At 40.4% G+C, this 27,918-nt stretch overlaps 1 protein-coding gene and 3 long non-coding RNA genes across 7 annotated transcripts in view; 2 read left to right on the forward strand and 2 right to left on the reverse strand.

Moving 5' to 3' along the window:
• LOC116058379 (ribonuclease pancreatic gamma-type-like) lies at nt 1-27,260 on the reverse strand. 4 transcript variants are annotated; one of them, XM_031311217.1, is made up of 3 exons: nt 27,176-27,260; nt 26,631-26,680; nt 1-576 (listed from the first exon to the last, which is right to left on the reverse strand). In XM_031311217.1, the coding sequence occupies exons 1-3, from the start codon at nt 27,219-27,221 to the stop codon at nt 91-93; spliced, it is 582 nt and encodes a 193-aa protein (XP_031167077.1). In that variant the 5' UTR covers nt 27,222-27,260; the 3' UTR covers nt 1-90. The 4 variants fall into 4 exon arrangements, with proteins under 4 accessions (XP_031167077.1, XP_031167075.1, XP_035862012.1 ...); XM_031311215.1 differs by lacking the exons at nt 26,631-26,680; nt 27,176-27,260 and adding exons at nt 995-1,102; nt 1,535-1,678; XM_031311216.1 differs by lacking the exon at nt 1-576 and adding an exon at nt 25,617-26,149.
• On the reverse strand, nt 4,772-17,760 carry LOC116058390. Its single transcript, XR_004107036.2, has 4 exons — nt 17,719-17,760; nt 7,668-7,672; nt 5,553-5,559; nt 4,772-4,872 (listed from the first exon to the last, which is right to left on the reverse strand). It is a non-coding gene; the product is annotated as an uncharacterized LOC116058390 (long non-coding RNA).
• The window catches only part of LOC118496043, a 26,931-nt gene continuing 18,688 nt past the window's right edge, over nt 19,676-27,918 (forward strand). The window contains exon 1 of the long non-coding RNA XR_004898512.1: nt 19,676-19,793. This is a non-coding gene — a long non-coding RNA (uncharacterized LOC118496043). The remainder of the gene's footprint in view (nt 19,794-27,918) is intronic.
• The window catches only part of LOC118496044, an 11,164-nt gene continuing 8,561 nt past the window's right edge, over nt 25,316-27,918 (forward strand). The window contains exon 1 of the long non-coding RNA XR_004898515.1: nt 25,316-25,497. This is a non-coding gene — a long non-coding RNA (uncharacterized LOC118496044). The remainder of the gene's footprint in view (nt 25,498-27,918) is intronic.

Consider the following 27,918-nt stretch of genomic DNA (forward strand, 5'->3'; position numbering starts at 1 on the left):
ATTCATCAGGTAGTAACAGATTACTCTGATTCATCAGGTAGTAACAGATTACTCTGATTCATCAGGTAGTAACATATCACTCTGATTGATTCATAATTCATTCATGATGATGGTAATGGGATAACTTCTTTCATAGTGATCAGGATTCTTATTTTGATCACAATCAATTACAATTCTCTTGTTGCCACTAGAGCCACTGCAGTCACATTTGGGGAAATAGTTGTTCTCATTGCATTTGCAGTCAACAACTCTAAAATTGAAGTTTTCACGGCTGATTCTCAGAATTTTATTTCCTATTTTAATCGGCTCTCCTTCATCCCCACAAACTTTTTTGACTTTGTCATAACTCGCATCGATGAAGGTGTTTTTCTCCTTACACTTATTAGTTTTGACGTCTTTGATGTCTCTTTCTGTTATCACGGCCTGACAGCGGTTAGGAGCCATGTTCTGGTAGATATGCTGTCTCTTAAACTTTTCAACTGGAGTTTCTTCTCCGTCCACAGAGAGCACGTCCACAGAGATCACGGCAGCAGAGAGCAGCAGAACACCAGCAAAGATAGAGATCTTCATGTTGATCTGGAGAATACAGAGTTAGAAAAGCTGTTAGAGACTTTACTCTGACATATCTAACATCTCTTTATATTATCATATAAAAGCTGTTAGAGACTTTACTCTGACATATCTAACATCTCTTTATATTATCATATAAAAGCTGTTAGAGAAGTGCTGCAGATTCATACTATGTACACACACACACACACACACACACACACACACACACACACACACACACACACACACTCACACAGACACACATACACAAACACACACACACACACACACACACACACACACACACACACATACGCACACACAGGTGTTTAAATGTGAAAAAAAGCATAAAAAGCTAAATAATGACTGTCGGCTGAACTAAACTGTAACGGCTTCTGAAAGGACATTCAAATGTAAAAATTATTTCAAACAATCAACTTACAGTTTCTTCAGACGGTCCAAAGAGTTGACTCTCCTGGAGAGAAAGGTAACTGGTTTCCTGGTATGAATGACAGACACACCTTGAGGAAGCAGGAAGGAAGAGCTGCAACTGACGATCAAAAAATCAGGTTTGTGGGGTTATACAGATAGACACACACACACACACACACACACACACACACACACACACACACACACACACACAGAGACACACATACAGTCACAGAGACACACACACACACACACACACACACACACACACACACACACACACACACACACAGACACACACACACACAGACACAGAGACACACAGACACACACACACACACACACACACACACACACACACACACACACACACACACACACACACAGACACACACACACAGACACAGAGACACACACAACACACAGACAGGCGTTTAAACGTTAAATAAAGCATAAAAAGCTAAATAATGACTGTTGGCTGAAGTAAACTGTAACGGCCTCTGAAAGGACATTCAAATGTAAAAAAAAGGATTTCAAACAATCAACTTACAGTTTCTTCAGACGGTCCAAAGAGTTGACTCTCCTGGAGAGAAAGGTAACTGGTTTCCTGGTATGAATGACAGACACACCTTGAGGAAGCAGGTAGGAAGAGCTGCAACAGGAGCAGATTTTCACAATAAGACAACATTTTGGTTTGTTAACAACACAGAGTTCTGGGATGGCTGTCCAGCCTCGCCAAGACGGCCGAAACGGCCGAAACCGCTGACCATGCCGCAATAATACCTGCCAGAAAAGGTAAGATTTTAACTGGTCCAGGGTGTTTTTGTCTGTGGTGTTAAAGCAGTCGTTAAACATTTTGGGAAATGAGCTTATTTCCATCTGTGTGGACTAGCCAGACCTTCTTTCACAGCGCTGTGGAGGAAGGTCTGGAGGACGGTCTGGCTGTAAGAGACTACAAACATGGATATCTCCGTGATTAAACAGGACTGAATTAAAAAAGAGACACAAGTGTAATCTGTCAGATGTGTTTTATTCAACAAGAGACACCAGTTCCTCTGATTCATCAGCTGGTTAATAAGACAGAAACCTATCAAAGAGAACAGGATCTCCTTTAACATCACATGGGACTACAATGTACCTGTTATAATCTGCTCCATCGGACTCACAAGGACTGACAGTAGCATCCCTCAGTCTGCAGACAACAATGTTAAAGGGGGCTCTGCTTTTTCTGAGATAATGAACACAAGGGGCCCTATCCTGCACCTGGCGCAGCGCAAAGCCCGACACATGTACGCCCATCTGTGCACCCATAGGCGTGCTGGTCTTACAGGGAGGTGTGTTCAGGTACATTCTGGGCGTGCTGGTCTTACAGGGAGGTTTCAGGGAGGTGTGTTCAGGTACATTTTGGGAGTATTACTATCTTGAGGCAGTGAGGAGTGATCACACCATTGACCAACAAAAACCTGGTCTAAAGTCAATAACGCAGCATTTCATTGTTATTTTAACAGAGCATTAGTAAAATACTCCTAGGCTCGTGCACAGCGTGTGCACACTATGCTTGTTACACACACAGGGACACACAGCAGCACACACACATTCATCACCTCGGTGCAGCCGTTATTGTTCATCCCCTCGTTGATATGCTGATTTATAAACTTTGCAGCCGGAGTTTCTTCTTCTCTTACAAAGTCCAGAGAGAGCACTATTAATAAATGGTAAACAGATTTTCATTTTACTTTATACTTATTTTAGTGTTAAAGGTGCAGTAGGTAAGCCTTATAAAACTTTCTGTCATATTTGCTGAAACTGACCCTATGTTCCAGTAGAACTACAGGAAGCAGGTCATTTAAAAAAAAAAAATCCAGCTCCTCTGGCTCCACCTACAGCCTGGAGTGTGATTTGCAAAAATCCACCGCTCCCTGTTCAGATGCACCAATCAGGGCCAGGAGGCGTGTCTAACTGTTCAGATGCACCAATCAGGGCCAGGAGGCGTGTCTAACTGTTCAGATGCACCAATCAGGGCCAGGGGGGATGTCTAACTGCGTGTCAATCACTGCTCAGGCACACACATTCATTCTCCCTTGTGGGGGGAGGGGCTTAGGAGACCGTTTTGGGCTTTAGCAGAAAGAAGGGGGGAGGGACTGAGAAGTTGTCGATGTTAAACATTTTTGGCTAAGTCCTGGGTCTTCACAATCCTACCTGCAGCACCTTTAATCAATGAAATAAGTATTTATAGGCCAGCGTTGAAAACATAGAATATGGTGCTAAAACAGTCTCATAAGTATTAGCAACTTGTAAAACACAATGCACAAATGACAAACGCACAAAGTGGTGGTGATGGAGCAGTAGATATGACCATGCCTTTGGTGTGGGAGACCAGGGTTTGATTCCCACTGCGATACACCAACCAGTGTGTCCCTGAGCAAGGCACTTAACCCCTAGTGTCTCCAGAGGCGTGGTACCTCTGACATATGTAGACATTGTAAGTCACTTTGGATAAAAGCATCAGCTAAATGACATGTCATGTAATTAATGAATGCAGAACAATTTGTATCCGCAAATGTGTATCTGTGTCTGTGCATCTAATTTTTAACTCGTATTTCATCATTTGTAAATGAACTTAGTATTTTTCAATGTAAATATATTTGTAAATCTGCTTCTATTTGTGTGGGTACTTTTGAGACTGTTTATCCGCTCCGTTGTTGTCACAGTCACACATCATTTATGGTCTCACAAATGCCAAAATTGAATTCTTGATATCAAAAATGCATAAACTGTGAATGAATAAAAGCTAAAATGGCTTGCCATGGCATGTTAAAGTTTTTATTTATTTATTATTATGCATGTTGAAGCAATTCTTGATTTATGGTTATTATTTACTGAGGGATGTGCATCCATATTGACCAGTATGTCCAGCTAATCAACATTTTAAATTCAATATAGCCTATAAATCAATGTCAAATTGTCAATACATTGCTTTCCATCTTGCATAATTAGTGCAGTTGTTTAAAGTTTTTAACTACACATTGTCTGAGACTAGATAATCAGTGTCTTAGAAGTATGTATAATGTCATCATTCACGCCCATATATTGTAGCCTACAGTCTGTTTGGTCTTCATATATATTTCTGCTTGAAAAATGCGCGTTTCATTTCGTGCACGCGCCTAACGCATGATAACACACCCGACGCGGTTATCTTTTCCGAGCTGCAGTAAACAAACACCGTTGCACTTTGTCGTTTATCAAATGTAATAAATAATTGTATTTTACTCTCACTTTTGTCAGGCACAAAGTCACCAAACACAGCCCTGGAAGTGACTGGCATTAGCAGCTAGACACAGACCAAGAGATGCCTGCCCAGCTAGGTTAGCAAGACCCAAAAAAACACGATAGAAATGCACATAAACATAACTTTACTTTGCTGACATCAGACTTGGAGAGGAGAGAACACAAGTTTACCTGATTGTTGTTCCCGCAATTCACTCTCATGGTGATTTTTTTCCTCTTTTCGTGACCAGAAGGATAGTTTCGCTTCATTTTGTCATGGATGTTGTAAACATTAATTGATGCGCTATGACACGAGGGGGAGGCGGGGCCTCCAGTAATTTGCGGGGCCCTACGCAGCTTGCGTAGTGAGCGTATAGGGCGGATCGGCTCTGCATCATGGTACGTTGTCTCTGTGAGATCATAAATGATGATGGTTCACATAAACTGTGACATCATCAGTGACATCACAGAACATTATCTTGAGAGTTTCTAACTAGGACCCGTTACTCCCATCAGGTTGTTTTTTAACAATGCCACGCAGACGCAGACACGCTGCTCGCCCCGTTGGTAGACGTAGGAGGACTCGCAGGTCCTCCCATGTCCACAGACGGAGGAGAGTTGCTAGGCAACACTAATAAACATGCATTCTTAGGGCCCATCAAGTGTAATGATCTCATTCTTTTTTAAAGGTGTGTGGGACCAAAATCACTCCGTCTTCAATTATTCAACACTTCCTAATCATCATCATTACGAGACATCACAGGAAGTGGGGACATTGATGGTGGGAGATGGCTTCCTATGCATATTCTTAGGGCTCATCAAGTGTGATGATCTCACATTCTTTTTTCCAGATTGAGTCAGCTGCCATCACATCCTGGAGACGCACCGAAAACAGCTGGATGGATGGAACTACAAACTGATGATATCACCAGGTTAGTTAAATTATTATTCAGGAGTAAATATTTATATTAAAGGAGGGTGGGACCAAAATCACTCTGTGTTCACTTATTCAGGAGCTTCTTTGTAACAAATAAATAGTTTCAGGCAATTACTAGGAACTAGGAACTGGTGCAGTAGCAGGTAAATTAGATTATCAGTCAGAAAATAGAGGAACGGTTTTTTACAGTTCTGATTGTCAAGACTTCCTGACAGTTGTACTGTCCTATTTCTTTAATCTGTGACACCAAACTAATTTCAAACTATTTAATCACAAAGTAATCAAAACAAAATTATTGCTATTGACTGAGTCTGTTAATTTCTGTGAGAAATCATTGACTTCATTAGAGGAAATACATGATGACACCGATGCTGATGTCAGCATAGAAGTAGCAGATGTAGCTTGAGACTTGCCAATCAAAAGTCCTTATTTTAATGTAATTTAATTAACAACAACATTATCTTATGAGAGTGAAGAAAAATGGAATAAAGACATTGTAAAAAAAATTGGGAGTAGTGAATAAGTGAACATGGAAATGATGTTACATATGTTTAAAAAAAAAATCTACATGATAAATAAATTTACTTTGTTTCATCAACTTGTCTTACCATCTATGAAGCCGCCACGCCAGCCAGGCGAGGGGGATTTTGGACGCACGTTCAAACAAACTTAAACTTAATTCCAACGAAAATAGGATCTACTATCCTTCTAAATACAACTTAAATATCCTATCCAACGGTGTATGTGTGGGTCAGTGTAGATGTAAAAGAAAAGCTTGATTCTTATTCACTTTGGTATTCGTGGTTTGGTGGTAAAAAACTATATCTCTTCCAACTGTGGCTGGCGTTTACTGTGTAAGGCGGTCACCTACCAGCAGAGGTGTGGACTCGAGTCATGTGACTTGGACTCGAGTCAGACTCGAGTCATGAATTTGATGACTTCAGACTCGACTCGACAAAATGTACAAAGACTTGCAACTCGACTTGGACTTTAACATCAATGACTCGTGACTTCACTTGGACTTGCACCTTTTGACTCGAGAAGACTTGCTACTTCCCATGAAAACTGGGGAAGAAAATGTTCACACGGCCGCGCCGCTCTCAGTTTATCTGCATCTGTGAAAAAAATGTGCACCACCTGTATGCATGCAGAGAGCACACGCGCTGCCTGCACGACATCCAATCACTGTAGTCCCACGTTGTTTTGATTTGACAGCATCTAAGTAGGCAAGCTGCAAGACAACCAATGAAGCACAAGCAACAACGCGCCAGTTGGCAAAATGATACCGAAGATAGTTTCGTTTGGCTATAACAATTACGAGGTAGTCGACAAAAAAAGAGTTGCAATTTGCAAAACATGCGGGTCGAAGATTACAGACGGAGCTGCCACAACGTCCAACTTTGTTCGACACCTGAAGTTGCACAAAGAAAGGTAAGTTTTGAACGAATGCTAAGCACCTTATCGGATGTATGTACCATAACATACTAGCTGCTGCATATTTACTGTCTCAACGAGACAGTAAACGCACGTCTCCCTTGCTGGTTCATGCTTACAAAAATAGGGATTTTTGAACCCTGATTATATGAGGTACATGAGTGTAGCACACTCAGATGGAAAACCTCGCCAACATCATGTCAGCGTCCGTTTTAAAGTAACGTTACCATAACACAGTCACAGTAGATCCACCATTAGCCTTCCCTTTTCATATCAGGGGTTGTATTCGCTATAACTACCGCCTCGCTATACATTATCCCGCTTATTACATGGCTACCTATCAAATAAATACTTTGACACAAAATATTGATTTAAAAAGGAGTTTATTGATTTAAAAACGATTGTATTGCTTCCGCTAAACCGAACTGCGTCCATAGCAACGCTCTGTTTTTCATGGCAACGGTCTGTTATCAAGAAATAACAGACCGCATTCTACATTGGAATTCAACCAAGCCATGTAATAAAATAAAATAATAACGATTACAGTAGTAATGTTCAGAGATGCAATAGATTATTATAGTGCAGTTCTTAACTAATGGGAATATTGTTTAGCTTATTTTTGGTTTAATTTGGTTTACTTTAGTTATTTAATTTATTCAATTATTTTGTTTTGCTATACTTTTCATGCCAACTTGCCATGGCCCCCCTAGCACCCCCCGCGGCACCCAGGGGTCCCCGTCCCCACTTTGAAAACCACTGCTATAAAGCATATGACTTCAGTTTCTTGAGAGAAAGGGCTTTCTTATGACTTTTGAAGCAGTGAAAATATTCTTAATATTGCATACACTGAAACTGAAATGACTTGAAATGACTCAAAACTAAAATGGTAGGACTTTGGACTCGACTTGAGACTTGTTGGCTTTGACTTGTGACTCGACTCGGGACTTGCCTCATCTTTGACTCGACTTGACTCGGGACTCGAGGGCAAAGACTTGAGACTTACTTGTGACTTGCATAACAATGACTTTGTCCCACCTCTGCCTACCAGGCCTCATTTCCTGTCTACCTATAAAGGGTTCCTGGTGGTGTCATAAGGCAAAGTAAAAGTGCCAGCAGGGGGAGGTAAGTTTCAATAAGTTAAACTTAAGATGAAATAGGACCTAACATACTTGGTGATGTTCCTAGTTCCATACATCCAGCTTTCTTCTGTATTTCTTCAGGTCTGGATGGCAGCTGACCCAATCTGATGTAACGTGACATCAGCATTTATGATCTCACAGTGGCAACATAACATGACAGCATGATATCATTTGAACAGTTTATTGAGTTTATCATTTGTTGAAAATGAAGTGAGACATGAGCATCACTGACATAATAGAAATCTCTGGCATCAGTTACTAAATGTAAGCTCCCTGTGGGACATTTCAAGCGGGCCCCTCTGGTGACCACGGGGATCTCATGCGTTTAGTGCTTAGTTTGTTCATGAGTGGGACAACTTGGCCTCTGATGGAGTCAAAGATTTGTCTCACAACATTGTGATTGCAGAAAAAACAAAAAAGAAGAAAACAGAAACCAGAATTTGGCCAGAATAAGAAGAGCGAGCCATCATGACATCAGGGTCATTTAAGAGATCAGTGTCATGAACATGCAGCTGTTTCTAGTCCTAATTGTAGATATCTCAACCTCATTTTTACAGTCTATGGTTACATCTCATCAACTCTGAGCTTTCAGAAGATTTCCACCTCAGAGTTGGTGAATACCACGAGAGGAGGAAGTTCTTACCCAGATAGCAGACACATTTGGGCCAAATTTGTGCCACTTTTGGCACTTAAGGCTCAGTTACGGCAATGGCAAATGTTGAGTGGGCCAGATGTGGCCCACTTGTAATCAGCCGCGCCTGACTTGGGTTACGGCAACTGTCATGTGGGCCAGATGTGGCCCAAATGGAATGAGCCAGGCCCAACTTGAGTTACGGTGAGTGTCGTGTGGGCCAGACCTGGCCCAAATGTAAGGAGCCAGGCCCTACATGAGTTACGGTGAGTGTCGTGTGGGCCAGACCTGGTCCAAATTAATGAGCCAAGCCTGACCTGGGTTAGGGCAACTGTCATGTGGGCCAGATGTGGCCCAAATGTAAGGAGCCGGCCCCGACCTGGGTTACGGTGAGTGTCGTGTGGGCCAGACCTGGCCCAAATGTAATGAGCCAAGCCCGACCTGGGTTAGGGCAACTGTCATGTGGGCCAGATGTGGCCCAAATGTAAGGAGCCGGCCCCGACCTGGTTTACGGTGAGTCTCATGTGGGCCAGATGTGGCCCAAATGTAAGGAGCCGGCCCCGACCTGGTTTCCGGTGAGTGTCGTGTGGGCCAGATGTGCCCCAAATGAAATGAGCCAAGCCTGACTTGGGTTACAGTGAGTGTCGTGGGCCAGATGTGGCCCAAATTAAATGAGCCAAGCCTGACTTAGGTTATGGTGAGTGTCGTGTGGGCCAGACCTGGCCCAAATGTAATGAGCCAAGCCCGACCTGGGTTAGGGCAACTGTCATGTGGGCCAGATGTGGCCCAAATGTAAGGAGCCGGCCCCGACCTGGGTTACGGTGAGTGTCGTGTGGGCCAGACCTGGCCCAAATGTAATGAGCCAGGCCCTACATGAGTTACGGTGAGTGTCTGGTGGGCCAGACCTGGTCCAAATTAATGAGCCAAGCCTGACTTAGGTTATGGTGAGTGTCGTGTGGGCCAGACCTGGCCCAAATGTAAGAAGCCGGGCCCAACCTAGGTTGCGCCGACTGTCAGGTGGTGGTCCCAATGTAAAGAGCCAGGGTTACAACAAGGGCTGTGTGAGCCAGACCACATTTTATGGATGAAGTATGCTGGCCTGTCTTGTAGAGCAGATAGCCTTAATAAGAGTTATGTGGAAGTATATAGTGATGTTATGAGGCAAATAAATCTAGACTATTTATTTGATATTTGATTATTTTGAATGTCACTCCCCCATGACACCGCACTGCATTGCATTATGTTATCCCTGATAGGTCATGTCTCAGCAATATTTGGGGACAACTCAATTACAGTGGTGTGCGCAAAAGTATCTCAGACCACAAAATGCATAAAATGCTGAAGATTGACTACAACAGCAGAATATTCATATGCCACTGGATAGACACATTTTTAAATTATTGACTTTTACTGTAATACATTTTTTTTTTTTCTCAGCATTTTGAGTTTAAAAAATATATTCCGCTCCCATTTTAAATGCAATGATGTTTACACCAATATCACATTTATGACGTGGATAACATAACAAAATAAAATACCAACTAAATATTATAAATAATATTATGAAAATGTCTCTCTCCCTGTAATGGCACTGTTGTGACTCAACAATAATCCTTATTCTGAATAAATCTGAAGAGTTCTGACATCACTTCCTGTACTGTACATTTAACTGCACAACTGTACATACACATACACTTGGTAAATATGCTGTCCCTTTAAAATGTTGGAAAATTTCTCATTTATCTCATAATTTCATGCAAGGCTATTAGCTGGCATTTCTGAAGTGGATAAAACTGGTATGACTTTTTTTATAAGAAGGGAAATGTAAAAAACAAAAACAAAATTGTGTAAACTGATTTCATTTGTTATTATTCTAAAAGCTGCCCACCACAATCACACAGTCATATCTATTGGCTATTGAACATCTCCACTAAGGCATGTGTGGGCTAAGTGCCTTTCTCAAGGGCACTTCAGCAGTGGTAATGAAAAAGAAGGGCGTGCTGCTCTTTCACTTGACTGCCCACATTTATCCTGTCACTCCAGGGATCAAACCAGCAACCTGTTGGTCAAGCAAAATAAAAATGACAGTAATCAACCCACATTGTTCCTCAATACAAGAAGAAATGAAGCAGGAAGGCATATATAGGACATTGAGGGAAAACCCTACACACTTAAAAATGCTGGGTTAATTTGGTTACTCATATGCTGGGTTAAGCCTGAAATGTATAAATTTACCCATAATTGGGTTACAAAATGGTTAAACATATTATAACCCATTGCATTGGGTTGATGACGTTGAACGAAATCCAGGCTTCAGTTTTTCAACACTGCTGATCCGCCTTATTTTGGATGACATTGTTTTAACACGCACGCACGCACGCACGCACACACGCATATATATATATATACACACACACACACACACACACACACACACACACACACACACACACACACACACACACACACACACACACACGAGTCATGACATGGTATGGGAAGAATAAAAAACGTGACATAAAAGACGTATAAAAACGTTTGTTTCGTAGATTAGATCAGATGGTTTAGCTTAGTTTAAAAACAGTCTAACGATATTAGAATAATAACTTTATGTTTTAGCTTCGTTTTATTCAAGTAACGTTATTAAATATAAATCCTATCACGATTTGCGTTACAAATAAATACCAGCAAAGAACTACGGCGGGCGAAGACAGAAACACATTGAAGAGATCGCTCTATCTGGCACCCCGCCCGCTGGATCTTCACACAGGGAAAAACAAGCGCACCTCTTCAACTGACGTAACCCCCAGTCACCCCACATCGTCGTCTCTCGCTCTCGATGAGTCGGAACAGCAGCAACTAATTTTCTTAAAAACCACATCTGGTTCCTGGAGCAGGGAGGCGAGGTAAGCATTCTCATTTTACCGGTAGTTTGTTGCTGAAAATGTGTTTTGTTAAACAGTGCTTCTAGAATAAACTCTAATGTTACATTAGCTAACGTAACTTAGCTAGTTAGCTGCTAGCTGTAAAAAAAAATTGCCGCCCATTTTTAGACTTTAGACTAATTTACCATTGGCAATGTCCGAATGTTACCAACGGTCGGTGGATTACCTATCGTTAGTAACGTTTTATTCATAAACCGCTCCTTAAACCGAGCTAAATCAACGTTAGCTACGTTTTAGCGTGCTAACATTTGTCATGGCACTAACCTAGCTAGCTAGCTAGCAAGCCAATGTAGCATACAATGACTCACATAAGCTAGCCAGCTGCTAGCTAGCTAGCTTATGAAGTGTGACATTTAACTTAATTAACGTTATTTCAAAGGAGTCGTTAATGGAGACATTTCAAGGCTGTATCGTTGTTATCTTCTATGTCTGTTTGCACATTCAAAGTTACGTTGTCTATCGGTTTTCTTTTTTATTAAGATATATCTGAGTCATTGTATGCTACATTGGCTTGGTAGCTAGCTCGGTTTAAGGAGCGGTTTATGAATAAAACGTTACTAATGTTAGCTAATCCACCGACCGTTAGTAACGTACGGACATTGCCAACGGTAAATTAGTTTTGGATATTTTAATTTAGAAGTGTTAAAATGCGCGGCAAATTTTTTTTTACCGGTAACCGTCCTCAGCCTACGTTACGTTAACGTTACGAATGACCGTGACTGTGTTAAAAGACGAACGCCGCCATCTTGCTTGCTGAATTGTGAACATGCAGAAAAAAGAGCGAAATTTGTATTCAGTGATTATGTAGCCTACTTTGAATGCTCAGGCTTGCATGTGTTTTAGTTGTTTGTGTAACGTTACTAAATGTTATGTATTAAGTACTTTATGTAGTTCCTTTAAATACAAAATACAAATTGTAATGCTGACAAAGACAGGCGAACACATCGCCGGTTCCCGCCAATAGGTTCATTTTAGTTAGTGAACAACCTGGCAAAGAAGTCTTGAGTCAGTCTAATCAATTGGGACCAACGTGTTAAATTTGACCTGCATGAGCTATTGTCACGGAGTACTTTACCTCCATGCAGCTGAATTCCACTATGCAATATAGAAATTGGCTGATTCTAACCTGTGCTGGCAGTGAATTGTGTGTGTGTGTGTGTGTGCGCGCGCGCGTGTGTGTGTGTTGCCTGCCAAAATAACTATTCTTGATTATTCATTATGTTATTAGCTGTCAAATGTTGTTGGCGTAATGAGAATGACCGCTTGCTTGCTTGACATTTCTGAATGCTTATTGAAAGTGATGTATGGCAGCTTTGTAATGTTTTTTATTATTATTGTTTTCCTGTAGATGGATGATCATGTTCAAAATAAACTGGTAGAATGGGACCTGGGTGATTTACTCTCTACATTTGAAGGTAGGCACATTTTATAAAAGCTTATAAGTTTTTAGTAAAAGACATATATGTACTATGAATAAGAATGGCAAAATACAACTTTTTCATGTCCAATACTGATATTGTAAATGTGGGTATCTGCCGGTAATATTTTCTGATACCACTGCCCCGAAATGCAACAATATATCCTGTAGGTTTGGTTTTGATGCAGCACTTAACAATCCTGCTGTAAATCAACAAATAGTCTGAAAATAGCCTAGGCCTGCTGTTACAAATAAATGTCTTTATGATCACTGATATTTTAGTATAATACTGGTCCGATCAACGAAACATGTCATCTATACGGCTTAGTATTTGACCAGTTTCCATGCAGAAAAAAAGAACCTGAGTTAAATTTTCTCTGGACTTCACACATTTTAATCAATGATCAGGTGCTGCAAATGTAATTAAGTTAGATTGAGTTCAATGAAGTTTCACTGATGTCACAAAGAGCTTATTAGTTCTTATTCAGTATCTCAAAGTATAAATCACATGAGAAGACATAGACCCAAAATTTGCACAAGGACCAACTCATCAATATTTTGAATGGAATTTCTACAGCAAGCGGTTCTAGTCAAATTAGGGCCTGGAAGAAGAATAATGATAAAAAGAAGGAACAAGAAAAGAACAATATAATGCATTGCTCTGCATGCACTATACTACATTTCTGGAATGCCGTGACATTTAAGAGGGTCTATACCAGGCACGGAAAATCAAGGAATTTGAGCATTTTGTAGTAAAGTCAGAGCAAGGTCAGGGAATCTTTTTTGCATTTTGAAATGTAGTCGCCAGAATGTGATACAGAGTTGTAGAATTTTACATTTGACTTTTATGCTTGCAATATTGCAGACAGGCACATCGCTTTGCTTCTGCTACCTGTGGTGACCCCGGCACCTACAAAATCCGGAGAAAGACGGTCCGCCCCAGCTACGCCGAATCTACAAAAGCTTTCATAGGTGAGCAGCCTGTGAGTTAATACAAATGTAACAAATAAAACAAGCGTCAGCAAGTATTGTAACAGATTGTCTGAAGATTTGCAGACCTCAATACATTTTCCTTTTATTTCCCGCTTAAAATTGGTTGTGATGTGACTGAACCCGAACATCATTTCTAAATATCTGCCCAAACCCGGCCTGGCCCATTGGGTCCAGTCGGGCTCAGTTGGGGTATCCATCCTCTACTACCTACCTCTCTCAGACCTGTCACACACACGTGTCAGACCAAACCACTGCACAACAATGATCTGTTTCAGTTTATTGTTATCATTATTAAAACGAAATGTTGTTAGAGCAAACACAGAAAGACATAGTTTTCCAGTTGTTAACCCATTACTTAATACATAATTTAAATCCACATAGATTATATATAATTTTGGCCTTCATTTTATCACTCAAACTTATGCCTGTCACGAGGGTTAATATCTGAAGTAAAGGTGTCTTTATAAAGTTTTTTTTCTCTCTACACGTTGGAACAAACATCGCTGAATACCTTACGAAAAGGACAAGCACAGAGGTCCCACATGTGCTTCTTCTTGGGGACAGGCATCTGTTATCGCAAGCCTTTGTTATAGTGCATGGACATGCCCTGGAGCACCCATCTCTTCTTGGGGCAGTAGATGCCTGCTTTAAGGCTTTTTATGTTTTTGATGTACAGTATCCTAGACCTTGTGCACAACTGTGGGAGTTTTTGCAGACGATATATGGTATCCCTGGACATGTTAGATCATCGGTACAGATGATGTGAGCAGTTTGCGGCACAGTGAACTGCAAACTGCTCATAACGTTATGCACACACACTAGAGTCTGGATCGGGCCGAATTTTTCTGTGCGAGCCCGGCCCGCGTCCGACAGGCATTAAGAAGTTTGTGTCTGAGCCCGACACAGTTAAAATCAAATTTTTTTTTCTATACTAATGACACATGTACGTTAGTTTGTGTGGAAAGCTTTTATGAAGCAGCTGTAGGAAGGCATTCAGAAATGTCAACAGATGAGGTCATCAGCTCACACGGAGCAACAAGCTCACGTTAATCAGCTGTTTAATTTTAAATGTTCAATGTGTTAACTTTTCCTGATTGCTTAGTTTCCGACCGTGATCAGAAAGCTATATGCTGGCTGTAGCAATCTTTTCTCTTCTACTGTTTTAAGGCAAAGAACAACCTGTCTGCCGAGCAGCAGAAGATGGTGGCCACCTTTGTGCCACAACACGGCCACAGCTGACTGCTTCTACGCCCTCAGCCTGAACGTGGCCCAGTCAAAGAGGATGAGGGATTTCCGCCAGGCCCTCACCCCCACTGTACCATCACCAGAGTCACCAGAAGCCTCCACCACCAGGAAGAGGTCCCACAATCCTGATTCCTCCTCCAGTTCCGAGGACGAAACCCCTGTCCCCTACCATGAGTCAGGGACCTCGGGACTGGATGAGGAGAGGGAGTTTATAGCGAGGCTACAAAATGTAAGTAAAACTCTAAGATATGTACTTTAAAGACTCAGTCCATTTTATGTCTGTTACATCAGACCTCACTCTGTGTTTTGTGTTTGTTTTCCTCAACAGACACCAGAGAAGGCCCTCAGGACGAGCCAGTACGGCAGGCTGGTGGCGCTGACTGCGCTCGAGGCTCAACTCAACCTGTCTAAAAAGATTTCGGAGAGGGCGAGAAGGGCAGCGTATCGAGCAGTCATCGGACTCTAACATCTCTTGATCTGTGCAGGACTTCAGTGTGAGCGGACTATTTAGAGACGATGTGACCGGCAGGTAATGTTAACGGCTATCTGCTACTGTAGCAGAGCTGCAAGTAAACGCTGAACTGAGCTGTGTGTTTTCAGTGTTAAACATTGCTGCAGGTTTTCATGCATGACTGTTATTGGTGATTTCCAGAGGTGGAAAACTTACTCAGATCATGTATTGCAGTAAAAGTAGAAAAAAACTGTGTAGAGTTACAAGTTACTTGTCAGTTACAAGTCCTGCATTCAACATCTCCCTTAAGTTAAAGTACAAAAGTATTATCAAAATATACTTAAAGTACCAAAAGTAAAAGTAAAATTATGCAGTGTAATATATCTTATTTAATTCGATTATATTATTATTCAGTAAATTGTATTAAATGACTGATAATTTAAATAAAATGTTTTATTTAATTCAAGTAGCCTACTTGTACATCATTATTTTCTAGGGTTGAAAAATGTATACAGATTTTACATTTTCCCCTCATGCTTCTGTCGGAATGGGTACGAAGTTGGCATTGAATTTAATTTGAAATGGTATTAAAAAGGTCTTAAAAAGCCTTGAATTTAAGTTGAAGGATCCTGGGGGCACACACACACACACACACACACACACACACACACGTAAATAGTTGTTTTATTGTGTTTTATAGATTGGTTAAGATTCATTTTATACTATTAACATGTTCTATTTTAGTAAATGTTAAGATTAATTTTCTTTTAGTGTGTTTTCAAATGTTCAATATTGGTATGTGTTCCTTTTTTCTTAAAATGACAAAACTATAATACTGAACACACTTAACCTAAACATGAAGCTAGGAATACCAAATTGGTCAGGTATTGTCAACATAGGCCCACTTTTGAGTTTGAAAAGGTTCAAGGCAATTTGTAGCTTGAAACAATCTCCAAGTTCCAGAGTTAAAAAGACAGAAACAGCCAGAGAACTTGAGACAGAAACCAGCCAGGACCAGTCTTAACTGTTAAATGTGCAAATAAAAAGCATTACAAAATTCAGTCCAAGCTGCCTAAAAACTTTATTTTCAAGCTAACTTTTACCATACACCCGTCTGACTTTCCTTACTGCAGTAACTGAGTATGCACTAGAGGTTCTCTGGGTGCAGGGTTAGGGCTAGCAAGCATCTACCATGGCATTTCTGAGGCAATTGAGGTATTTAGGGAACATTTGTAAATTTGTAATTCTAAACTGTTTGAGTCTGCGAATGCACATCAGTCAGCTGCCGCACCCTGATAGCTGCTGGTTCACTGTGTTTCTATAGGTTTGGGAGCAAGAAACTGCATGTAACTAGTCACTGAGGAAAAATGTAATTAATTTAGTATTACAATGGGGTTACATCTGAAAAAATCTTTTCAATTAAAAAGCTTATATGTAGCTTTATGTAGATATTGCATTTTATAAGTCTGACTATGTTGGTACTACTGTGAGGTTTAAACTGCCTGGTTTAAATTCACTGTTATTCAGCTGTATAGCCCAGTTATAAACATGTTTAGAATACTAATCAAAAAGTAATCAGATGTAATAAATTTCACTACTTTGATAAAGTAATTAAAATGGTTACTTTTTAAACTGGGTAACTAGTTATCTGTAGTCTGTTTACATTTCAAACTAAACCAAACGTGGGCCATAAGAGAACTGCATATTTGGGCCACATTAGGGGGACCTGTGGCTGAGTTTCGGGAGCCACACTCACCTGAGGTCAGCGCCGTCATTCAAGGCCAAATGTGGGCCATAAGAGAAATGCATATGTGGGCCACATTTGGGCCAAAGATAAATTGCTATCTGGGTATGGACTCTTGTCAACATGCTAAATACGACCCCATCTGAGAGCAGCACTACCATCATCAATGTTGGCATTGTGAGATCATAAATGATGATGTGACATCATCAGTGACATCATCATAAAGAGGATCCGTTACTCCCATCAGGTTGTTTGGACAATGCAACACAGACGCAGACTCACCGTTCACCCTCCTCTTCTAATAAAGGTATTTTTACAAAAAATGTTCTGTAATCATGGAATGACATCATGGAATGACATCATGGGATGACATCATGGGATGTCACAGAGACAACATTCCACGATGACAATTTCCTGTGACAAGATCAATGACACACTGGTGACATAATAGAACCCTATGATGTCACTGTTGATTGAACAAAGTTTTTTGTTGACTAGGATTTGTGACATCATCAGTGATGTCAGTCAGACGCTAGGCAACGCTAATAAACATGTAGCCCAAGCATGACATGACAGTAGCCTCAGTTCCTTTAACCATAGAATAGTAAAAAAGTTACACTTCATTTATTCATTGTTTAATTAACATCAACATCATGTTTAGTAAAAATGAAAATGAAAAAGAAGAAAGAAAGAAACCAGAATCTGGACTGAGCCAGAACAGCGAGCCATCATGACTCCATCAACAGCAGCAGTTTGATCTTGTGAGGACTTTGTGATTAATTAGTTTGAGACTTGTTTTAAAAAAAGTTGTAATGTAATGTGCTACACAATAACATTATTACCTTTTATTCTAAATGTAATGAAAAATCCATAAAGACATTGTTAAAAAAAGATTTAAAAAATCGGTAGTAGTAGTATGATGTGTATGTTAAAAATAAACAATCCTAATAATAATTTAACTTAAGTGGTGGTGTTGGGGGGACCACTAAGGTCTATATAAAGAGACTTCAGATACAGTATTAGGGGACCACTAAGGTCTATATAAAGAGACTTCAGATACAGTATTAGGGGACCACTAAGGTCTATATAAAGAGACTTCAGATACAGTATTAGGGGACCACTAAGGTCTATATAAAAGCATCCAAAGAGCACCATGTCATGGGACCTTTAAAAAAGGTTGTAATGTAATGTGCTACACAATAACATTATTACCTTTTATTCTAAATGTAATGAAAAATCCATAAAGACATTGTTAAAAAAGAAATAAAATCGGTAGTAGTGAAGAAGTGAACACAGAAATGATGTTGCGTTTGTTTAAAAAAGAATTCTAAATAATAATTTAACTTACCTGGTGATAATGATGGTGGTTCCATCGAGCTGGTCTTTGTTCTTCGGGTCGGGACATCAGCTGACTCAATCTGGGAAAACTAAAAGTAAAAATAGGGAGTAGTGAATGACTAAAATCAAAAATTAAGTTTTGAATATTAAAATAATAAATAAAAAATCCTAATAATAATGTAACTTACGTGGTGGTGTTGGTAGTTCCATCCATCCAGCTGGTTTTGGTATTTCTTCAGGTCAGGATGTCAGCTGACCCAATCTGGGAAAAGATAAAGTGAGATTAGTAATATACTATCTCTGGTATGTAACAGGTCCTAATTATAAACTCTCATGTCTATGTTCTGTGATGTCACTGATGACGTCACAGTTCATGTGACATCATCATTTCTGATCTCTGACCTCTGATGATCAATGATTTGTCTCCCAACATTGTGATTTCAGATATCAACAACTTCATTCTTCCTAGGACAGATGACGTCACTTTCCTCAATTATGTCGAGCTTCCAGTTTCAGATATCTACGTTATTCTTCTGATCCAGAATCAACATGATAGATTTATGCAATAGGAGATTTATTAGTTAGAACTCCATTTTTAGACTTCTACAGTCCAACTGTTGCTGGTCATAACTTTAATTTCAGATATTCAAAATGAAAAACATATCCCAACAATACATTTGTGGATATGTATTGCATTGTTTCTAGTCATAATTGTAGATATCTCAACCTCATTTTTTATGGGCTATATGGCCCACCGCCCGTCAGCCTTCATCCCTGCAGCTTTACATCAATCCACCTGATCGCAATCAGATGGAGAGGGTGGTACCTGGGTCAGGACACAAGACAGCAGAGAAACACACACACACACACACACACACACACACACACACACACACACACACACACGTAACAATTGGCATCTCATACACAAATGTCCAGCTGTCATCCTTTCTCACTAGTCTTCACTTGCACATACAGCCCATTACCATGAATCCAGAATAACAACTACTATCATATAAGACATGAAAGAATATACATAGGACATTATTTCCCACTATCAATGTCACCACTTCCTGTGATGACTCGTGTTGATAATTGAACCCACACACCTTTAAAAAAGAATGAGATCATTACACTTGATGGGCCCTAAGACTACATGTTTATTAGCGTTGCCTAGCGTCTGCGTCTGACAACTCTCCTCCGTCTGTGGACATGGGAGGACCTGCGAGTCCTCCTACGTCTACCAACGGGGCGAGCAGCGTGTCTGCGTCTGCGTGGCATTGTTAAAAAACAACCTGATGGGAGTAACAGGTCCTAGTTAGAAACTCTCAAGACAATGTTCTGTGATGTCACTGATGATGTCACATCATTTATGATCTCACAATGCCAACATTGATGATGGTAGTGCTGCTTTCAGATGGGGTCAGGTTCAGCATGTTCACAACAAGAGACAATAAGAACTTATATAACGTTGTATATGTATGTTTTTACTCATTCACTACTCCATACTTTTAGTTTTAGTTTTAACAATGTCTTTAGTGATAATATATTAGTATTGTATTAGTTTAAAATATCTATTTATTTCATTATCATTTGGTTTTTGCAGATAGGTCAGCTGACATCCTGAAGAAATACCAAAAGCAGCTGGATGGATGGAACTACGAACAACACGTAAATTAAATTATTATTCAGAATTTGTTTTTTAAACATCCATCCATCTTCTTCCGCTTATCCGGTAACGGGTCGCGGGGGTAGCAGCTCCAGCAGGGGACCCCAAACTTCCCTTTCCCGAGCCACATTAACCAGCTCCGACTGGGGGATCCCGAGGCGTTCCCAGGCCAGGTTAGAGATATAATCCCTCCACCTAGTCCTGGGTCTTCCCCGAGGCCTCCTCCCAGCTGGACGTGTCTGGAACACCTCCCTAGGGAGGCGCCCAGGGGGCATCCTTACCAGATACCGGAACCACCTCAACTGGCTCCTTTCGACGTGAAGGAGCAGCGGCTCTACTCCGAGCTCCTCACGGATGACTGAGCTTCTCACCCTATCTCTAAGGGAGACGTCAGCCACCCTCCTGAGGAAACCCATTTCGGCCGCTTGTACCCTGGATCTCGTTCTTTCGGTCATGACCCAGCCTTCATGATCATAGGTGAGGGTAGGAACGAAAACTGACCGGTAGATCGAGAGCTTTGCCTTCTGGCTCAGCTCTCTTTTCGTGACAAAGGTGCGATAAATTGAGTGTAATACCGCACCCGCTGCGCCGATTCTCCGACCAATCTCCCGCTCCATTGTTCCCTCACTCGCGAACAAGACCCCAAGGTACTTGAACTCCTTCACTTGGGGTAAAGACTCATTCCCTACCTGGAGAAGGCACTCCATCGGTTTCCTGCTGAGAACCATGGCCTCAGATTTAGAGGTGCTGATCCTCATCCCAGCCGCTTCACACTCGGCTGCGAACCGATCCAGTGAGTGCTGAAGGTCACAGGCCGACGATGCCATCAGGACCACATCATCTGCAAAAAGCAGCGATGAGATCCCCAGCTCACCAAACTGCAACCCCTCTCCACCCCGACTACGCCTCGATATCCTGTCCATAAATACTACAAACAGGATTGGTGGTTTTTAAACATAAGCAACATCATTTGCGTGTTCACTTCTTCACTACCACCCATTTTTTATCTTTTTTTTAACAATGTCTTTATGGATTTTTCATTACACTTAGAATATAATGTGATAATGTTATTGTGTAGCACATTATAACTTTTCTTAATAAAGTCTCAAACTAATTATTCACAAGACCAAACTACTGCTGCTGATTGCGTGTTAATTTGTGTGAGAAATCATTGACTTCATCAGAGGAACTACATGATGACACTGATGTCATGATGGCTCGCTGGTCTTGCTCAGTCCAAATTCTGCTTTCTTCATCTATTAGTTGTTTAATGAATTAATTTAGCACGTTTAAAACCAACCATAGTTGACCAAAGTGCTTACCAAGCTAAAAAAAACAAAATTAATAATATACACAAACAATACACAATACAATATAACCAACAGTAGAAAAAGCTCAAGGTGTCAAAGCTCAACTTGAACTGAAAAAGGAATAGTCCTCTGTCTGAAGCAAGGACTAGAACTTATTAGCGGTCCGAGCAGTTCTTATATGAATATGTAAACTATTCCAGAGGTTTGGAGCAGCCAGTGAAAAGGCTCGGCCACCTTTAGTTTTAAACCTGGATCTGGGAACATCCAGGACCATCTGATTGGAAGACTTCAGTGCAACGCTGCAGACAACAACAGTCTGAAGCTGTATCTCCTCATCCGGCCCACTTGTTGGGCCTGGCCGGTAAGTTTTCCTGCTTTGTGTCTTTCCTGAGAGGCCACCGGGCTACAACCTGATAAACGCTGCTGGCTCTGTAATCGGAGACCCTGCGTGTGAAGGCCCAGATATACTGGCTTTTAACTACGGGTAGGTAAGATGGCTGCAGCTAGTATATCCAGGCCTTAGGGCCAGGGGCTTCCCTGATGGCTGCATTTGCCCTCTTCTTGTCCTTACCTTGTTGGGCATCTCTGGACCTTTGTGCTGGCCTCCTCTCTTCCTCTCGCTGCTCCCCAGACACCACAGTTAACGTACAACCCATGGCTCCCTCTCTTCCCCGTCCGGTTGTGTTGACTGTGCACGGTTCGCTGAAAGAATCATGAAACTAGAAGGCAGAGTCTCCACACTGTACCAACTCCATGAAGCTGCTGGTCACCTTTTAAAGAATGGGGAATTAGAAACCTTCCAACTGATGACAATGAATTCACTGTTCCTCACAGCCAGACATTCACCCTCCATCCTGTCTCTGCTAGTGTAGTTACAGATGCTCTGCTTACCATCCATCCCAGGAAATGTACTGGAGACAATTTGGACCCTTTGTCTTATTTAAGCTCTCAGGACATTTTCTCTCACAGCAAATAACTCATATTTTCAATTTCCTCTGGTATAGTTCCCAGCATTTGGAAAACAGCGGTGTTGTATCCTTACAAACGGGAGGTGATAAAAACAATTTCAACAACTTTAGACCAATGTCCAAACTGCCATGTCTGTCCCAGGACCTACAATCTCTGATTAATGACAAACTGAAGGTCTTTCTGTCTATTAGCCCGGCTTCAGAGCAGAGCACTGTCGCGTCTAGGGACGCAGGCTTGGACCCAAAACGTGCAGAAAGGAGGATTTAGTGGAAGATTTTGAGGATTTATTAAAGAAGACGGTTATAACAACGGGAGTCCTGAGGCAGGAAGCTAAAGGAGTTCAACAACCACCAACAGAAATCTGAAGACTAGGGAATCAGAACACAAGGAGCAGAGAGACGTAGGGAGAACAGACAAAGATCTGACACCAGATACAGGATGGACAGAAACTAAATAGACGAGGTAACGAGGGACAGGTGACATGAGGGCTGATGAACAGGTGAGACACATCAGGACACAGCAGCCAATCACAGAGGAGGGAAAACACACAAGACAGGAAGTAGAACAAGACACGACACAAGAACAACAGACACTACAAAGTAAAAGAGAAAACTGAAGCATGAAACATCCACAAGGATAGAACTACAACTAAACAGAGAGGACACAGAGAACTGGTAACACACAACCATGAACAAGCAGGAAACATTAAAAACATCATAAACATCAACCATTTAGAGATCAGAGCTGAAGATGAAGAGATTATTTTAGTTTCTGCTCCACTTGTGTTCAGTCTGTTCTTGTTTCTGACAGAATATAAACTGTGAAGAGAGTCAGGGCTCCATCTGGTGGAACAATCCTCAACTCATCCTCACACATACACATTTATCTCTCTTCATTAAGAGAGAAAACACAAGACACGAGACAAGTCTCTTACATGTTATTATCCCCAAATCTGGGGTGTAAATGCAAACCCGCCTTCACAGTTTTCAGGTCTTGATCCCCGCCTGTATACGTTTGGAGTTACTGGCTGACAGCAGTCCATGCATACATACGGTAGATATAACACTATAATGTCTAAACCAGGGGGGTCAAACTCACTGTCACTGAGGGCCAACACTGGGAACTGAGAATCACATCCAGAGACAGACATGGAGAGTTTATTAACAGTGACTCTGAGGACCCTCTAGGGGCCCCGGACCCCCTGTAGTGACTCTGAGGACCCTCTAAGGGGCCCCGGACCCCCTGTAGTGACTCTGAGGACCCTCTAAGGGCCCCGGACCCCCTGTAGTGACTCTGAGGACCCTCTAAGGGCCCCGGACCCCCTGCAGTGACTCTGAGGACCCTCTAAGGGACTCTGAGGACCCTCTAAGGGCCCCGGACCCCCTGCAGTGACTCTGAGGACCCTCTAAGGGCCCCGGACCCCGTGCAGTGACTCTGAGGACCCTCTAAGGGGCCCCGGACCTCCTGCAGTGACTCTGAGGACCCTCTAAGGGGCCCCGGACCTCCTGCAGTGACTCTGAGGACCCTCCAAGGGCCCCGGACCCCCTGTAGTGACTCTGAGGACCCTCTAAGGGACTCTGTGGACCCTCTAAGGGCCACAGGCCCCCTTCAGTAATAAATAAATAAAAATATTGTAAATAAACAACTTGTTTTTTCTTTAAATGAACGGCTTCATTGTTTGAAAGAAGTGGAAATTAACTAAGTACATTTACTTAAATTTGAGATACTTGTACTCAAAAGAAAATATTGTACTTTTTACTCCACTACATTCATCTGACAGCTGGGTAAAGATTTTTATTCTTTCTTTAAATCAGCAGAAAATTGTACAGAGTTTGGTTGGTGACATGGAAAGTAATTAAGTATATTTACTCAAGTACTTTACTTAAGAAAAAAATGTAAGGGTATTTGTACTTTACTTGAGTATTTCCAGGACGTTTTAGTTTACTGCACCACATTTATCAGTCACCAACCAAACTCTGTGCAATTTTCAGAGTATTTAAGTAACTCTACAAAATGTCTCATTTTATTCATTCATTCATGTATTTTACATTTCATCACCCAATATTGGTACATAACTCTGATTACTGTCATATTACATGTTGTTGTTTATATATAATAGTTAGTCTAACAAATATGAAAAGCAGCCTTAAAATGAAGCCAAGATGGGTAATACTTAGTGTGAGGTACTTGTACTTTACTTGAGTTCTGCTCTTTTCTACTTGTACTCCTCTACATCTCAGATTGAAATATTGTATTTTTTACTCTACTACATTAATCTGACAGCTGGGTAAAGATTTGTGGTTTCTCTCTTTAAATAGTTAGAAAATTGTACAGAGTTTGGTTGGTCAAGGAATCAGGAGGTTTTGATAAGATTAGATTTGATGTGAAAGATTTCCCAAAAACCGGAGAGGGAAATTAACTTAGTACAATTACTTACATTTAAGGTACTTGTACTTTACTTGAGTATTTCCATGTTCTGCTACCTTCTACTTGTACTTCACTAAATCTCAGAGGGATGATTTATCAGTCACCAACCAAACTCTGTGCAATATTCACAGTATTTAAGTAACACCACAAAATGTCTCATTTTATTTATTCATTCATGTATTTTCTGTACATTTTATCACAACTATTAGTACATTACTCTGATTTCAGTCATATTACCTGTTTTTGTTTCCATTAAAACTTACTCATTTAGGCTGAATGTAAGCAATATATATATATATATATATATATATATATATAATCCCTCTGAGATGTAGTGGAGTAGAAGTAGAAAGGAGCAGAACATGAAAATACTCAAGGAAAGTAGTACCCCTAAATGTGTCGGCTACTTAACTCACAGGACAGTTTGTAGTTTAGTTTTTGTATAATTGAGTTTTTTCTTTTCATAAAACTTTCTACTTTTACTCCACTTCACAAAGTCTCTTTGTTGTTACATAACCAGACTACTTTATGAATGAGTGAACATGACAACATTAAAAACAGACCCAGAGTTAAACTGTCACGTCTTTTATTCAACAGGTAGTAATAGATTACTCTGATTCATCAGGTAGTAACAGATTACTCTGATTCATCAGGTAGTAATAGATTACTCTGATTCATCAGGTAGTAACAGATTACTCTGATTCATCAGGTAGTAATAGATTACTCTGATTAATCAGGTAGTAATAGATTACCCAGATATTGGAGCGATAACAGGTTGTGGTTTAAACGGTTCACTACCTTCAATGTGAAAAGGTACACCACCGCCTTTGTCGCTGGTACAGCTGACTATAATTGTCCTGTTGGTATAAGCTACACCGGTGTAATCACAGTCGGGATACTTGGCACCTTTATTCTTCAGGTTACATTCAACAAGTGGGTAAATATCTAGGCTAATTCTTAAATTGTGGTTTTGTGGCCACACCTTCCCTCTTTCTCCACTACGACAGATTGTTCCGGTGTGATACGCATTATCCCCAGTCAAGAAGGTATTGGTACTCTTGCAGAATGTGTTTGCCTGATTGAGTCTTCTTATTCCTTCATTCATCACGGCAGTACATTGGTCAGCCTTCATCCCCATGTTGACGTGCCTAGTATCAAAGGACGTAGCATCTGCAGTGTCTGGTCCCAGGAAGATCAGAGCAGCAGAGATCAGCAGAACACCAGCAAAGATAGAGATCTTCATGTTGATCTGGAGAATACAGAGTTATTAAAGCTGTTAGAGACTTTACTCTGACATATCTAACATCTCTTTATATTATCATATAAAAGCTGTTAGAGACTTTACTCTGACATATCTAACATCTCTTTATATTATCATATAAAAGCTGTTAGAGACTTTACTCTGACATATCTAACATCTCTTTATATTATCATATAAAAGCTGTTAGAGACTTTACTCTGACATATCTAACATCTCTTTATATTATCATATATATGTCTTTAGTTTTATAAATGTCTCCTGACTGTCTGATGATGTAAGAACTTGTTAAGTGACATCAGGAGTTTCTACAGCTCAGAATAACTGCTCACAGGATTATTAATCTACATCTTTCTGCAGAAGAAATCCATAAAGTCCTGATGCAGCCAGAATAAGTTCTGAATGATTGCAGATATAAACATCCAGAGTTTAAATGTGTTAAAGAGAGAATAATAATGTAAAGTATATTTACCTGAATGACAGGAGAGAGATGAGTTCTAGAGTCAGCAGCAGGAGAGATACCTGGAATATCACATGATAACACACTTCATTACTAAGATTATACAGAACAACCCAACATGTGCTGGTCATATGGGATCATAACAGACAGGTTACATCACAGTTCACTTCTTTAGAGAGGGACGGACTGAAGATGCAACAACTACTGATACAGTTACAAAAAGTCTGAGAAAGAATGGACAAAAACATAAAAACCAACCATTCAACTTTAAAGTCCTTCAAAAACACAGAATAAAGCTGCAAGAACTGAGAAAAAGAGAGAAATTCACCCAATAAACCCCAAAGAAACATGGTAAAAATGCTCCAAAAAGCAGCCAGGAAAGCATAAAAATTGGCAAACACAAAAAATGAAAAATGAAAAATTAATAAAGTGTAAAAAACATTTTTAAAAAGCGTCTAAAGTTTGGTAAAAAGTTAGTTTCTGGAAGCTGAAACAGAATCTAAACCAATCAGAGAAGTTTTAACGTCTCAAAGACAGAAAATATAAAGAATATTTACCTGAATGACAGGAGAGAGAGATAGAAAAGTCTGAGAACTCCTCCATCTTTATACTGTCAAATATTATAATATCATATTATAATATCATATTATAATACACGCCCACTTCATCTCTCATAGGGCCAGCAGCATATATGTTATATATTATAATACACGCCCACTTCATCTCTCATAGGGTCAGCAGCAGATATATTATAATATATTATAATATAGTGACACATCATCCCTACAGGAGGAGATTACAGGGTTAATTTCTCTTAACTTTTATTAAAGTTTGGACATTGTGATTTAATTTAACTTTAGTTTGAGTTAGTTTTCATTCATTTAATGTCTACTTTCAGTCATTTAGTGTCTACTTTCAGACATTTAGTGTCTACTTTCAGACATTTAGTGTCTACTTTCAGACATTTAGTGTCTACTTTCAGACATTTAGTGTCTACTTTCAGACATTTAGTGTCTACTTTCAGTCATTTAGTGTCTACTTTCAGTCATTTAGTGTCTACTTTCAGTCATTTAGTGTCTACTTTCAGACATTTAGTGTCTACTTTCAGTCATTTAGTGTCTACTTTCAGTCATTTAGTGTCTACTTTCAGTCATTTAGTGTCTACTTTCAGTCATTTAGTGTCTACTTTCAGACATTCAGTGTCTACTTTCAGACATTCAGTGTCTACTTTCAGACATTCAGTGTCTACTTTCAGTCATTTAGTGTCTACTTTCAGTCATTTAGTGTCTACTTTCAGTCA

The sequence above is a fragment of the Sander lucioperca genome, chromosome 10, assembly GCF_008315115.2.
Source record: "Sander lucioperca isolate FBNREF2018 chromosome 10, SLUC_FBN_1.2, whole genome shotgun sequence".
Lineage (NCBI taxonomy): Eukaryota > Metazoa > Chordata > Actinopteri > Perciformes > Percidae > Sander > Sander lucioperca.

Coding starts and splice junctions, on each gene's coding strand:
- LOC116058379 (XM_031311215.1), bottom strand. CDS start 1,672: ATGTTGTCTTATTGTGAAAATCTGCTCCTGTTGCAGCTCTTCCTACCT. Junction 1,103..1,534: donor TTGGACCGTCTGAAGAAACT/GTAAGTTGATTG, acceptor TTTGATCGTCAG/TTGCAGCTCTTCCTTCCTGC. Junction 577..994: donor TTGGACCGTCTGAAGAAACT/GTAAGTTGATTG, acceptor TGTATTCTCCAG/ATCAACATGAAGATCTCTAT.